Source organism: Pagrus pagrus (assembly GCF_965226575.1).
Source record: "Pagrus pagrus genome assembly, chromosome: 9".
NCBI lineage: Eukaryota > Metazoa > Chordata > Actinopteri > Spariformes > Sparidae > Pagrus > Pagrus pagrus.
The window spans coordinates 18,927,338-18,940,076 of record NC_140193.1 but is presented as its reverse complement, the minus strand read 5'-3'; the positions used below and the strand labels follow the sequence as shown (position 1 = coordinate 18,940,076).

Genomic DNA, 12,739 nt, shown 5'->3' with positions numbered 1-12,739 from the left:
AGTGTTTCAAACCCTACGGGAAACATGGTGGTGGGAATATTAAAGTCTGGGGGTGTTTTTCCTGCTCTGGAGTCGGGATACCTGCACAGAATTGACTCCACCCTGACCAAGAAGTGCCGTGTCCATTCTTCAGACATGTGACACCCTCTGGTTTGTGTCTTTGTGGAGAAGATGACCCCCAAACACACCTCAAGGCTTTGCAAGAGCTTGAAGACCAAGGAGTCCTGACCATAATGGACATTCCTCACCTGACCCCCACTCCATTGAACATTGAATCTTGAATCTTAGGGGGGTACTTGAGGACTGAGAAAGCCAAGTATTCGGTGGCATCACAAGAAGCAAGTATTTTGACTCGTGGTCTCAGGCTTTTGGATCCCACTGCATATTATCAAGACAGCATACTTTTCTCATTCAAGTTAGGTATTATTGACTACCACAAATATTTCCTGACATATAATACCAGCCCTGGCAAATGTCTGGTTCTTTTGTGGTGTTATTTCTTCAGTCAGCAGATTGAATTTCCTTAAATTACCCCCTTACTTTGTCATTATATCTTGGATTTTGTCCGAGCTGTAACACGAGCTCATGATACCACCACATTCACCTCTATTACTAGAATAGTGCAGGTGATGATAGATATCTGCAGAAACCCACAGTGAATGACATGATCAAGATAAGGCACCCGTGTGTGCAAGAACAGTAGACAGAGTTAGAAAAACAAAACAGATTTAATGCAATAGTTCAGAATAATATGAAAGCAAAATTTACAGCAGATATGCACTTTAAACTAACCAGCCTTCAAAAAAAAGTTATCAATCTAACATTGAATTTCAGATATAATTCACCTAAGAATTCACATTACAAGTCATAGATTATTTTCAGGTAACTTCTGCCCTGCACTTTCACATACACGACAAAGGACTAAGCACAATACTGTTAAACCTAACTAACGGACAAAGATAGCATTTCCACGTATTCCTGAGATCTGAGTAATCTGTATGATAAAAATCACAATAGAGGATGTAGCAGCATGGTGATGAAGTAAACATGCATGCACTGATTGTACATAATCTTCCCTTGAGGCTGTGTGTCTGTGTGCTTATGTGGATGTCCTGTGGCTAAGTCATGAGAAAACACTGAGAAGTGCCACAGGGAAGAGACCATAATACGGACAGGAAACAGGAATCTTTGACATGTGTCAGTTAGAGCAGATTTTCAAAGGCTAAATCCACGGTGGCGATTCTTAAAAGGCGGTGCCGACATCCTCTTGGCAGGGCCCTGAGGTCAGCACGACTTTGTCCAGCCCAATCTCTCCTCCAACACCCTTCCCACGCTGAGCTTCAAAGACGATCTGAAAGACATTCAATGGTCCAATTTCACCTTAAGGTTGTAGATTACAGCAGTGAGAGAACAAAATGAGTTGTATTTCAAACATACTGTAAGAAAATCAGTCATAGCTAGTCACATAAGAACTGCTTAGACTTAATATGTGTTATAAAAAGATAAAATGACTTACAGATCCTGGGGCCTCCTCTTTCCAGGCCACAGTGAGGAGCTCCGTCTGCCAGCCCTGGTCCCTGCTCCGGCTCTGCTCCCATACTGGGTAAGCGTTGTTATCCAGCAGCACCCTCAGAGTTCCCACATCACGGCCCACCACGCGGTAGTCAAAGGTCAGGCAGAAGCTGCCCTGCTGGGCCCGGTCACTGAGGAGCAACTTCAGCTTGGCTACGTTGTCCTGATCCCCTATGAGCCCACTCATGGTCATGTAGTACTCAGCACCTGAGGGAGTTTGTAGCACTTATAAGTGAATGCAGGAAACAAATTAACTTGTGAAAACAGCAAAAAGGATTCATTATTCTGTTACCGTCATCGTGGTAGGCTACACTCCAGTCCATGTCGTCAGACCTGTCTTGGACCCACTCACATGCTCCCTGATCAAAGTTGCAATCCATGATGAACTCTAGAGCGAAAAACAATAGGAGCAATTTAGCAAATTAGTCACAAAGACAGTGATTATATAACAAAGGCGCATTGACAGATATTTGATTACCTTCCTGAACTGGTTTTATTTGTATTTCTTTGACTTCTGTGGACGGGCCGAACACTGATTCAAAGTCCTCTGATACTGTGTTTAGAGATGAAAGGGAAAAAAATGGGAATTCATGAATTTTCAGCTTACAGGAGACATAATCTGCCTATTTTCATGCCAAACTAGCCACAAGTCATTAATTGTGCAAATGTGTGACTCTGAGATGTAGTGTGATGTCACAAAGTCACAGAGTTAAAGGTGGGATGACAGATGAGGCGTTTCAGGAGCAGTTTTTCTGTGGGAGAGAGGAGCTTCTGTTGGTGCGGCCTTTAGGCTTGAAGATTTTTAACATGCACAAGAACACATGAAACACTGAAGGAAAGGAAAAAACAAAAAAGCATTATAGGTCTCCTTTGATATACAACCATTTGCCAGTTTATTAGGTTCACCTAGCTTAAACTATTGCTATCTAATACAACAGTCCTGCAGTAAATCCTACCTTTATGAAAGTTATAATGTTCAGTTTCAAAGGAGGATTTATTGCAGGAATGTTGCATTAGATTGCAATAGTTTTAGCAAGGTGTACCTAATAAACTGGCAACTGAGTGTGTGATATGTATCACAACTGTATCACAATCACTCTTACAAAATCGTATAAAATCTACAACTTGAATGTTGCCTCATAAAAATAACAAAGAACATTTTGTCTATAATTTCCTGTGAAACTATGTGATCTTAAAAATTATGCAGCTGAGAGATTTTCCAGGATGAAACAAAAGCCAGAAAGGGCCTTTTAACTAACAGGTGCAGACCTGCCCTGCTGTCACTCTTGTCTTCAGATGGATCTACAACTTGAGGATACAACCCCCCCGAAGTATTTTAAAGCTCTTGCAGCAGCTGGGGTTATTGAACCTGCTCCGCCAGAGTGGGCTAGTGTTAGAAAGGTCGAGAGTGCTGATGACAGACCTTCCTACTAGGAGTCAAGTCTGTTTGCACAACAGCTGTTTTGGGGAAAACATAATAAAAGGCTTGGAGGCTTCTCACCCTCCTCCCAGGAGATGGGAAATAGGCCCAGGATGGGTTGTATCCTTGGGCTCTCACATGCCGACAGAGTGACATTCCTCCCTGGAGGTGATGGATGTCTCGGGGCCTGTCTCCTCTTGCTATCGGAGTTCTTACACTGACTCAGATGTTTCCATAAAGGCAAGATTAGTGGTGAAAGGTAAACTCATTTATGGGGTTTCTCAGCGAAGTGCATACCACTGCATGACCACATTGCCCACTCTTCACTTTTTATCTGATGAAAGTGTTGCTGACAAATGTGTTGTACACACATAACTGAGGCATGGATGACATCATGTCTCATAATAAATAGATGGAAATCTAATTCATCTTCATACATTCTATTTGTTTGAGCCAATCTTGCTGATCTTAACCATATTTTGCAAAAGGACAAGAGAGCGTGACAATAACAGCGCTTGGGGAAATGTCAGTACATCCGTCCCAATTGATCGATTAAATTAATTACCAAATATTTTGCTAATCAATTAACTGGTTTGAGTATTTTTTTTCAAGAAAAAGAGTAATCATTTTCTAAATCCAGCTTGGGATGTGGCTTCTTTACACCTCTGTGACAGTTAATTACATATCTTTGAGGACTGAGGATGTAATCTTGGGCTTCGGGGAAACACTGATCAACACTTTTCACGATTTTCTGACATTTTATAAACCAAACAACTAATCAGTTAATCAAGAAAGTAATCAACTGATTAATTGACAAAGAAGATAATCATTTGTTGCAGCCCTAATAATCAGCATGACTGGGACATATCTGACTAATCAGTTTCAATGTGTCTCAGCATGTCGTTCACTAGAGTCATATTTAAGTCCAACGAGAACCGAGAGTTACACAGGTCATGGAGGAGCCTGAGGTCGACAGGGGACATGAAGCAACAAGCTTCTTCTCTCTCTGGTCTTAGACGTGACCTGCTAATTCCTACTTAGTTCAGCTGCCTACCGAGAAATCGATAATTGTATTCAGATGCCGTGTAGACACACAAGTAAAATCGCTGTAGAAGCATACTCAGTTTGTTTAGTCTGTGCATGGTTAATACATTGTGGACCACCCAGAACGACAGCGACAGAAATACTGCGAGGGAGCCAAAAAAAAAGGACGCTTACTGAAAACATCTCCTCTTGGATTGAGTTGGTTGTCTTCCTCTTCCTCCTCCTCCTCCTCCTCTTCTTCCTCTGGAAATTCCTCCTCCGGTCTCTGCTCAGTCTGGGTGCCAATGTAGACCTCTCCATCATAGTCAAAAGGCTGCTGGTGGAGCTTAGGGGGCGGTGTCGCGGCCGGTTCGGGAATAACATTTTTGATGTCCTCATTGTCCAGCTTGCCTCCCAGAATCCTGGGCCTCACTGGGGAGTCTGGGATGGCTGCGGGCAGGAAGAGGAACCAGATTAGACATGTGGAAGCGCAATCATGAGTGGCAGATGCAGTATTTCACCAGGTTTCAGATGCGTTTGTTGCTTGTTCTCATGTATTTTGCAGCTGTTGATGTTGTTCTACTCTACATGCAGATAAAGGACGACAGCAACATTCATTGCACAAACATTAACTGAGGCATTTTTATCACATACATTCAGTGTATAAAGCAGGGGTGGGCGATCTGGCCACAAAATACTATCCCGATCCACCATCTGAATTGCGACCACCATCTCAATTTTTTTTTCTCTACATATATATCGCTCTTGGTTTGTTCAAGTAGCATGGATCTGATAGTCAATAAGGGTATGTGAAGTTTGGTAGCAGACGTAAGAAGACATTAAATACCACCTTCTTCAAGATCTATCGTGATCTAAAATTGACAGATCGCCCACCCCTAATACAAAGGGTCATGCTGAGGATTCTGGGTGTCATATCAAGCTGTGTAGACATACAACATTTCCAGTCACGAGCAAGGCAAAGAGTTTGTTTCTTAAAAGTATGCAAGAGGAGGGGATGAATGGGGTTGCATTGCAGGGAGTGCACAGCGGATGCAGGGTCTTGGATTTCACACAATCTCACCATTGAGGAAATCATCTGCACTGCCTTTGTCTCCATCCCACGACCTCTGATAAAACGGCTTGACTACAAAAAAATAAAGGCATCTTCATTTAAACCTCTGGCCTATTCCCTTTCTGTCATCTGGCTACATGAGGCTTCACCTGTTACTATCTGGGCCCAGTTCAAAGACTACAACACAACCTGCCTTTCTCCTTATTTCTCAGATGGCTGGCTACCGTACAATGTCATATTTTCACAGGTGTGTTTTCAATCTGTGGCTCTCTCTCGCTAACATCTGTAAAGATTAGTGGAGTCTTAAAGCAGGAAACCAGCCTTGGCAGGACTGTTGTTTGCTGAAGTTTAAAAAGTCCAAATGAAATATGTGGCCGTAAAACATCTCTTGACCTATCTGACTGACTATTCTCATCTGGGAATGGCCCGAGACATAAGGATTTAAAACATCTTTTTTGAGAAGTTTATTACATATCAAAAGGCATCCCTGACCTATGAATTCATAATTCTGTGTGGCAGTTCTTGGATCTCACCAGAGCATTCAAAGCCATTGCCTCTGAAGCCAGACTTGCACCTGCACTTGTAGGATCCTCGAGTGTTCAGACAGTCAGCGTGGTGGCTGCACTTGCTGGTGCCAGTTGCACACTCATCGTGGTCTGGAATTGGAAGAAGCCTATTTGTACCTCGAGGAGCAGAACTGATCACAAATGATTTTCCCCGTAATAAATGCGTATACCTTACCTACACAGTCATATTTGCCGTCGACATATTTCAGATCGTAGCCCTCCTGGCACTTGCAGAAGTAGCTGCCAAAGGTGTTCACACATTGTCTGTTGTACGGGCAGAGGTTCTTCCCAGTTACACATTCATTAATATCTGAAGGGAAAGGAAACAGGAAAAGTTTAAAGGCCTGCGATTTAATATTTTTAAGTTTGGATGAGGGAATTGGAAGCTTATTTGTACCAAGTACAACACCTTGCTGCTGAGGCAATACCCCATGAAAGAACAAAAATATGCACCTGCCATGAAAACTGTTAAAGCAGCTCCAAGAAACATCATTTTTTGTAATTGTGTCGGCCCCTGTGGACAAAAGTAGTGTTTCCACTGCATCATATCATATAACGATGTTGATCTCACTGGCACATGCATTTGTTTTGAAAGTGAGCACAAAAAAGGTGCAACATATTTTTAATACTTTTTTTTAAACGCAGCTGTTTGCAGGATGCTTAGTGATGAGGTAATGTATCTAGTTGTGGCTATGTAAGATTAATAACTGTAATGTGATGATGAAAAAGAAGTGTTTTAGTGTCATCCTCAGTTCATCCTCAGCACTCAGCCATAAAAAAATGTTTTCATTTTATGACTGATCCAACTTATAAACATAGGAATCCGACCCAGTGGCAGGCATTAACTATAATAACCGTATAGAAATAACCAGTCTTCTCACTAATGCTCTTTTTTGCTTATGTAGGTCATATAGCGGCAGCAGTATTAAATTGGGACTCATAACTCATAACTATTTTAAAATTTCTTGCAGTACACACATCACATTAGGCAATATTGAGGAAATCAGGCCACTATGTTTTTAAAAAAAAAAATCTTTTGACGCTTTTTATAATGACATTTCCAAATGCTATTTTCCTGATTCATTCACATGGACTCATCAGCAGCTCTTTTCCATCTGCCAGTTCAGGGAGCTTCACCATCTACGGTGTAGTGAGCACCTTACACCATCCTAGTAATCATGATCCCTCACTGGCTTCCCATTAGCCATCGGTGCTTATTTGTGTTTCCTGTCTGGACTGGCAGGAAACAATGTTTCCGCTGAGTGTGGTACATGTAACTAAGCTATTGGTATTGTTGTGGTTGCTATGACTACTTAACACAAGACAAAATGTGCACGAGGAGGTTTTTAAGCTACTGATGTCACAGTTAGTAATCCATTTGAATGTGATATAGTGCCAAATAATGATAGCTGTCAGCCTATAGAGATAATTATATAGTCAGTTTACTTTGTATTTTCATTCAGACATATAATTACGTTATTTTGCTTACATTAATCTATCGGTATTTCTGGTCAGCAACTTAAAGACTGGGCCTTCAGCTATTTGTGGGTCTTTTGTATCTACTGTAGACGGAAAGATTGCTACTCATATGAGCTATATGAGTAGCAATCTTTCCATCTACAGTTTCAAATTTGTACCGCAGTACTTGATGCTTTCATGATAGATACAGTAGATATTCTTCTGTCTCCCGAGGGCTCATTCTTTGTCTGTTACAGTACAGTACATCCTGTCATGCAGAGTACTCCTGCTGTACTTCTATTGTTGAGTGTGTTGGATCCGCGGTAATCCTGAATTTGTTATGCTCCAGAACTATTTTATTTCTTCTTCTTCTTTTTCCTTTACATTCCTTCGCCCATCAGTGACCAGTGTGTCTGACCAGCGCTGTCAAAGCTCAGGCACTTTTCGAAGAAATATAACTTAATTGCATCCATCTGATTTACAAACCAAGCATGCAGAAGCCACGTAATACAATAATTACGGGATTGTTCCACTGTGCAAAAACTCCCAATCCAGACGGAAACTAGCCAAAGTCAATCGTTTTTTCACTCTGTGCTCCTTATTTAGAGAAAAGTTATTGCTCCGTCTGATTTTTCACTCTTGCTTCGGCCTGTCTCTAATCGTGAATCATGCCTGGCATATATTTCCTCGCCTGACTCTCTATGCTTAAAAACATTCCATCACTGTATTCATAATCTGTAATTGCATGAGTGAGGTTGCTCACCTACACATGTCCTCTCATCCTGCCCAAGTTGCAGCCCCGCTGACGGGCAGAGGCAGCGAATCTCCCCCTGAACTTCCTCACAGCCATACTGACAGTGAGCAAGAGAGCATGTCCTGGAATCTACATGCAATAACACAAAAAACACATATTTAACATATACATGCATATAAGTACATACAGTATAAGTGCAAACTTGGCAACTTTGGTTTTCTTTGTGTTTCCACTCAGGGTATGCATAAATGATATGACTCACTGGCGCAAGATCCATCAGGCATTAAGGTGTAGCCATTGAGACAGTAACACTTGTAGCTTCCATAGCTGTTCATGCAGCGGTGCTCACAGGGACGAGGCTTCAGGCCGCACTCATTCAGATCTAGAAACAAGAGTCAACCTCGTTTTTCAAACACCTTCTCTGCTGAAACCTAAGGATGCAAAATTTAACTGAAATGCTTTTATTTAAACACAAGAGATAAAGATATGCTTGAAGTAAAACAATTCTAAAATTAGCTCGTAAATCAAGTTATCAGCTGCAAATGCAATTATCCTGTACCCAGTTTGACCCATGTTTTCCAGACCCTCTTCCCCGACCCCAAATACCAACCTTGACTACACGTCTTTCCGGTGTATCCTGGGAAACACTTGCATTTGTTGGGGCCAACACATTCTCCGTGCTTGCAGTCGTGCTCACACTGAGCTGGTAAAACATTTAAGATGGAGAAAATACCACCAGAATTATCAGTGGTTTGAGAGTGGATTATAGTTAAACCACACGTTTCTTTCATTCAGGCAAGGTTTTTCGATCTAGGCTAGTCATTTTCTCCACATTCTCTGGGTTAGGAAAATACCTTTCATGAAAAGAATAACAGTGGTCAGGATATTGTGCATTGTGGCAGTACATTTAGATTCTCTCTCTAAAAATATATATGTTGCTCATTCAAAAAGCGTCATGTGTAAGTTAGAACAGTCACCTATCGATATGAATATTTTGGATATATGTGATAAACCAGTTTCTGAATCCATCTCACCCTCACACTGTCCTTTACTGTTTTTCTTCCAGCCGTAGCAGCACTCCAGCCTCCTGCCATAGCGACACACACCTGCTTGGTTTCCAGTAAGGACTTGTCGGTAGTGCCTTCGTAGAAAGAGAGAGGAGGAGGAAGGTAAGATGTGTAATTTTGCCGTCTTAGCTAAATTTATAGCCCACCCTGGTAAACACATGGAAAATCAGATTGCAAATTTGGCCTTTAAGCTTAATCTTATCACAATATCTACAATGAAACACTAATGACAAGTTCTCTAAGCTCTCCATATTGCAGATTCTCAGCCATCCTTTTTTTCCTAATTTTGGTCCCAATGGTACTTAAGAAAAACAAACAACCTAAATAAAGTGTCTCCTCGCAGGCTTGCTCAGTGATAAAAGTGGGGCTCCCTGTGGAGCAGCAGCCAGCTGACAGGATGTAGGCTACAGATGGGGAAAAACACACTAATCAGACACTTCCTGCGTTGCACATTGATACCTTCTGCACAACCATATGTCCTCCCTTTTTTTTCTACTCCACCTTGATCTTCCCCTGAAACCAATTTCTGGCAGCGGATGAGAATTTACTGTAAAGTTATTCTCAGAGAGTCAGCATTGCATTCAAAATAACCTGCTGCACGTATAGATTATATTGCACGTGTGTATTTTTAACCTGTAAATTCAATTAAGGTACGATGGTTGACTTCGCGAATATTAAAATCCACGTCACAATCTCACATCCAAATCTGACTTTTTAGCTTTCAGCATCATTATGTCTACATTTAAGCTCAGTGCCAAACTCTGATATCCCAGATGTTTCCCAGAAGCATCCTATAAGCAGCTTCGGCTCCAGCGGGACTGGAGGAATCTGAGACTTGATTGAAATCAACCAGAATAGCCCACAGGAGAGGGGCTCCTAAGTGCGACAGGTGCTCTTCACTTATTAACAGTTGCTGTGCCACATTTAGCTGACACACTGTCATCGCTCTCACAGTCCTGTGCTGGCAGTGGCAACAGTACGTAACGTCTTAAAACAACAGTTTTACCAGTAAAGATTTAAAGCACATCATTCCGGGTAAATTAAGGGGGGTTCAAGTTACTTATTAAGCTCCTCTTGAAATGGAAGCATGAAGAGGAACCAGCAGTTAAAATTGCAGTAATACCTTTTTTTGGCTACAGGAAGTGGGCCAAATTGTATATAATCCAATTGCTGTAAGTGACACTTTTGGGTTTTTTATTGGTGCAAGTGTATTTCATCATTGCTATCTACAGCTGCAACCATTTTGATATTTGACTAATTGGTTCTGTAGTTTTTTTAAAGAAAAAACATAAAAATTCTTTGATTCCATCTTCTTCAATTTTAATATTTTTGGTTTCTTTACTCCTCTATGACAGCAAACTGAATATTTCTGGGTTGTGGACAAAACAAGACATTTGAAGACGCCATCTCGGGCTTTGGGAAACACTGTTCACAGAGTATTAACAGATAAATCGAAATTGAAAATAATATTTTTTTGCAGTTCAATATAAAGTTTATAATTCATAGAAATCAATCTGACATGATCCTGGAAGGTCTTTTTAGTTCTCATCTGATCAAATATCCAAGTAAAGTGTACACCTGTTGCAGGTTTAAAGGGGCAGGGGAAATTTAAACTCAGAAGTTGAATATTTACAATATGAATGAGATAATAATACAAACTCAGTAATATTTATTTTTTCCATAACTGATTAAACAAGCTGTTCTCAGAGGAAAATAAGGTCCCAACACTGTTTGAAGCTCGAATGGTGGCAGGGTCCGCCACATATAAACAAAGTAAAACAGTATGAAACTGTGTTGTCTTAAAGTCAGTTTGTTTATTCAGTTTATTCAGTCATGAAAACAAAGAGAGCTTGTTTGTTTAGTTTGTTTCGGCATATAAATCAGTAAAGATCAATGAAGATCTTTCTCTTCTGATCAAAATGTATTCCCCAAATCTACATAGTGGCCCTTTAAAGGTAGAAACACTACGGCATCAAACACTGCATAGTTCATTGACTTACCTATGCGCCTCTGTGCTCCGAGAGGAGACGTGGAGCAGGAGAAAAAGAGCACCGACAAAGGTGAACGGTTGCATGTCTGTGACCGCGAGCAGCCGGAGAGCTTTGTTTCCCACGGGGGGCTGACTTTGGTTTGCTGAGAGCTTCGACTATTCCTCCTGGGGGCTTATACGCTCATTAAAGTGCTTAGACAGGAACGGGTCTTAGTTTCACAAAGCACACCGGATTTCATGTAATTTCAGAGCACAAAGTCAGAGTCTCCTTCAGGGAAAAAAAAATCTCTCTCTCTCTCTCTCTCTCTCTCTCTCTCTTTCTCTCTCTCTCTCACTCTTTTCACTTATACTCTACGTCCCATAATCTTGCTTCCTCTTCTTCTTCTCTGAAATTCCAGACACTTAAGTGACACACGGTGCATGGTGAGGGATAGGTTGCGACTTTTGGAGGTAGGAGTGGGTTTGCACAGGGGGTGGAGATTATGTTTAGGGGTGCTCCTCTCTTCGCTGAAACCCTATACAAGACCACATGGAAGTCTTCCTGTGGATCACTAGCTGGAAAAAGGAAAAATCATACTGTTGATGTCAAATGCAGTGTAGCCTATTGATCTTATTTTGAGTCTTTTCTGAGATAACATGAGCTTTACGTGCACATTTGTTGCTTGATGGTGGGCCCATGTTGTATTTTCTTGGGGGGGGGGATAATTAGGTATATCAGCTAATTGCTGAACTCAGACATGCTAAGGCCTGTCATTAGCAGCTCCGGTCGGCTTTGATGTCTTTCTCACAGGTAGCATATAAAGCTTTGCTCTCTCACACATGCTAACTCCAAGTTCAGCCGTAAAAACTTTTAATGAGTTTTCACGCTTTCAAAGTCAGCTCCAACATCTGGTCCTGGTCCTCTGTACCCTTACACAGGGACAGGTGATGTTGTGGGAGCTCTCATGTTTGTGCAGTATGACAGAGTCATTTAATATCATTTACACATTTACAGACTGCATGTCTGCCCACTGACGCATTGTTCAAGGAGGCTTAAAGGAAAAGTTCACCCACATATGTAAATTCAGTCATTACTGATGCTTATGCAGTTAGAAAGTCTGGTGAAGTTTCGTAGTCCACATAGCATTTCTGGAGCTTCACAGCAAAACAGGGTTGCAACAGAAGTAGCTGCAAAAAAACATAAAAAAGCTCCATAGAGCTCGTCCGGCTCCATCCAAGTCTCTGGAAGTATCGAGAATCTCATGGCTTCCAAATACATGGATTACGCTGAACATGCTGTGTGGAGCCATTTTATATTTTTTTCAGTTGTTTTTTTTACATTTTAAAACAAGTCCCCATCTACTTTAGTTGTTCAGGAGAATGCTGCAACACTATTTTGCTGTGAAGCTCCAAAATGTTTTATGGACTTTCAAAACGGCTTTCAGATGAGAAGGAAGTCTGCAGTTAAACACTGTAGTTGAGGTCAACATACAAGTCTGTGATTATTTAGCCAGACATTCATTACTCATGTCAGGAAGCACAAACTTTACAAAAGCTCGCTAAATGTTGGTTATATTTCATTTTGTTTACACAGCGTGAGGTCAAAGCAGATTAAGTCCGGACATTCCCATTGTTGCACCCATTTATTGAAAAGATAATACACATTTGAGTTTGCTGTGCCACATCAAATCAGTAAGGCATGGACCTGATTCTGGGCTCTCAAACACTCCTCAGCAGAGGTGGGGAGATACACAACAGCAATTAAGATGATCCTGAACTCATATCGGTGAATCCGCATGCAGCAGCTCCTCAGTGCTTATCCAGGAGGATGCTAAGGA

The 12,739-nt window shown here is 41.3% G+C and overlaps 1 protein-coding gene across 3 annotated transcripts; it reads right to left on the bottom strand.

The window, feature by feature from the left end:
- Positions 1-709: 709 nt before the first annotated feature.
- Positions 710-11,295, bottom strand: egfl6 (EGF-like-domain, multiple 6). Of its 3 annotated transcripts, XM_084362071.1 has the most exons (13): positions 10,933-11,295; positions 8,900-9,006; positions 8,476-8,568; positions 8,128-8,247; positions 7,875-7,994; positions 5,829-5,963; positions 5,621-5,743; positions 5,097-5,159; positions 4,211-4,465; positions 2,051-2,125; positions 1,865-1,960; positions 1,517-1,779; positions 710-1,351 (listed from the first exon to the last, which is right to left on the bottom strand). In XM_084362071.1, the coding sequence occupies exons 1-13, from the start codon at positions 11,004-11,006 to the stop codon at positions 1,244-1,246; spliced, it is 1,632 nt and encodes a 543-aa protein (XP_084218197.1). In that variant the 5' UTR covers positions 11,007-11,295; the 3' UTR covers positions 710-1,243. The 3 variants fall into 3 exon arrangements, with proteins under 3 accessions (XP_084218197.1, XP_084218198.1, XP_084218199.1); XM_084362072.1 differs by lacking the exon at positions 5,097-5,159; XM_084362073.1 differs by lacking the exons at positions 5,097-5,159; positions 5,621-5,743 and having other exon boundaries at positions 10,933-11,292.
- Positions 11,296-12,739: the final 1,444 nt, after the last annotated feature.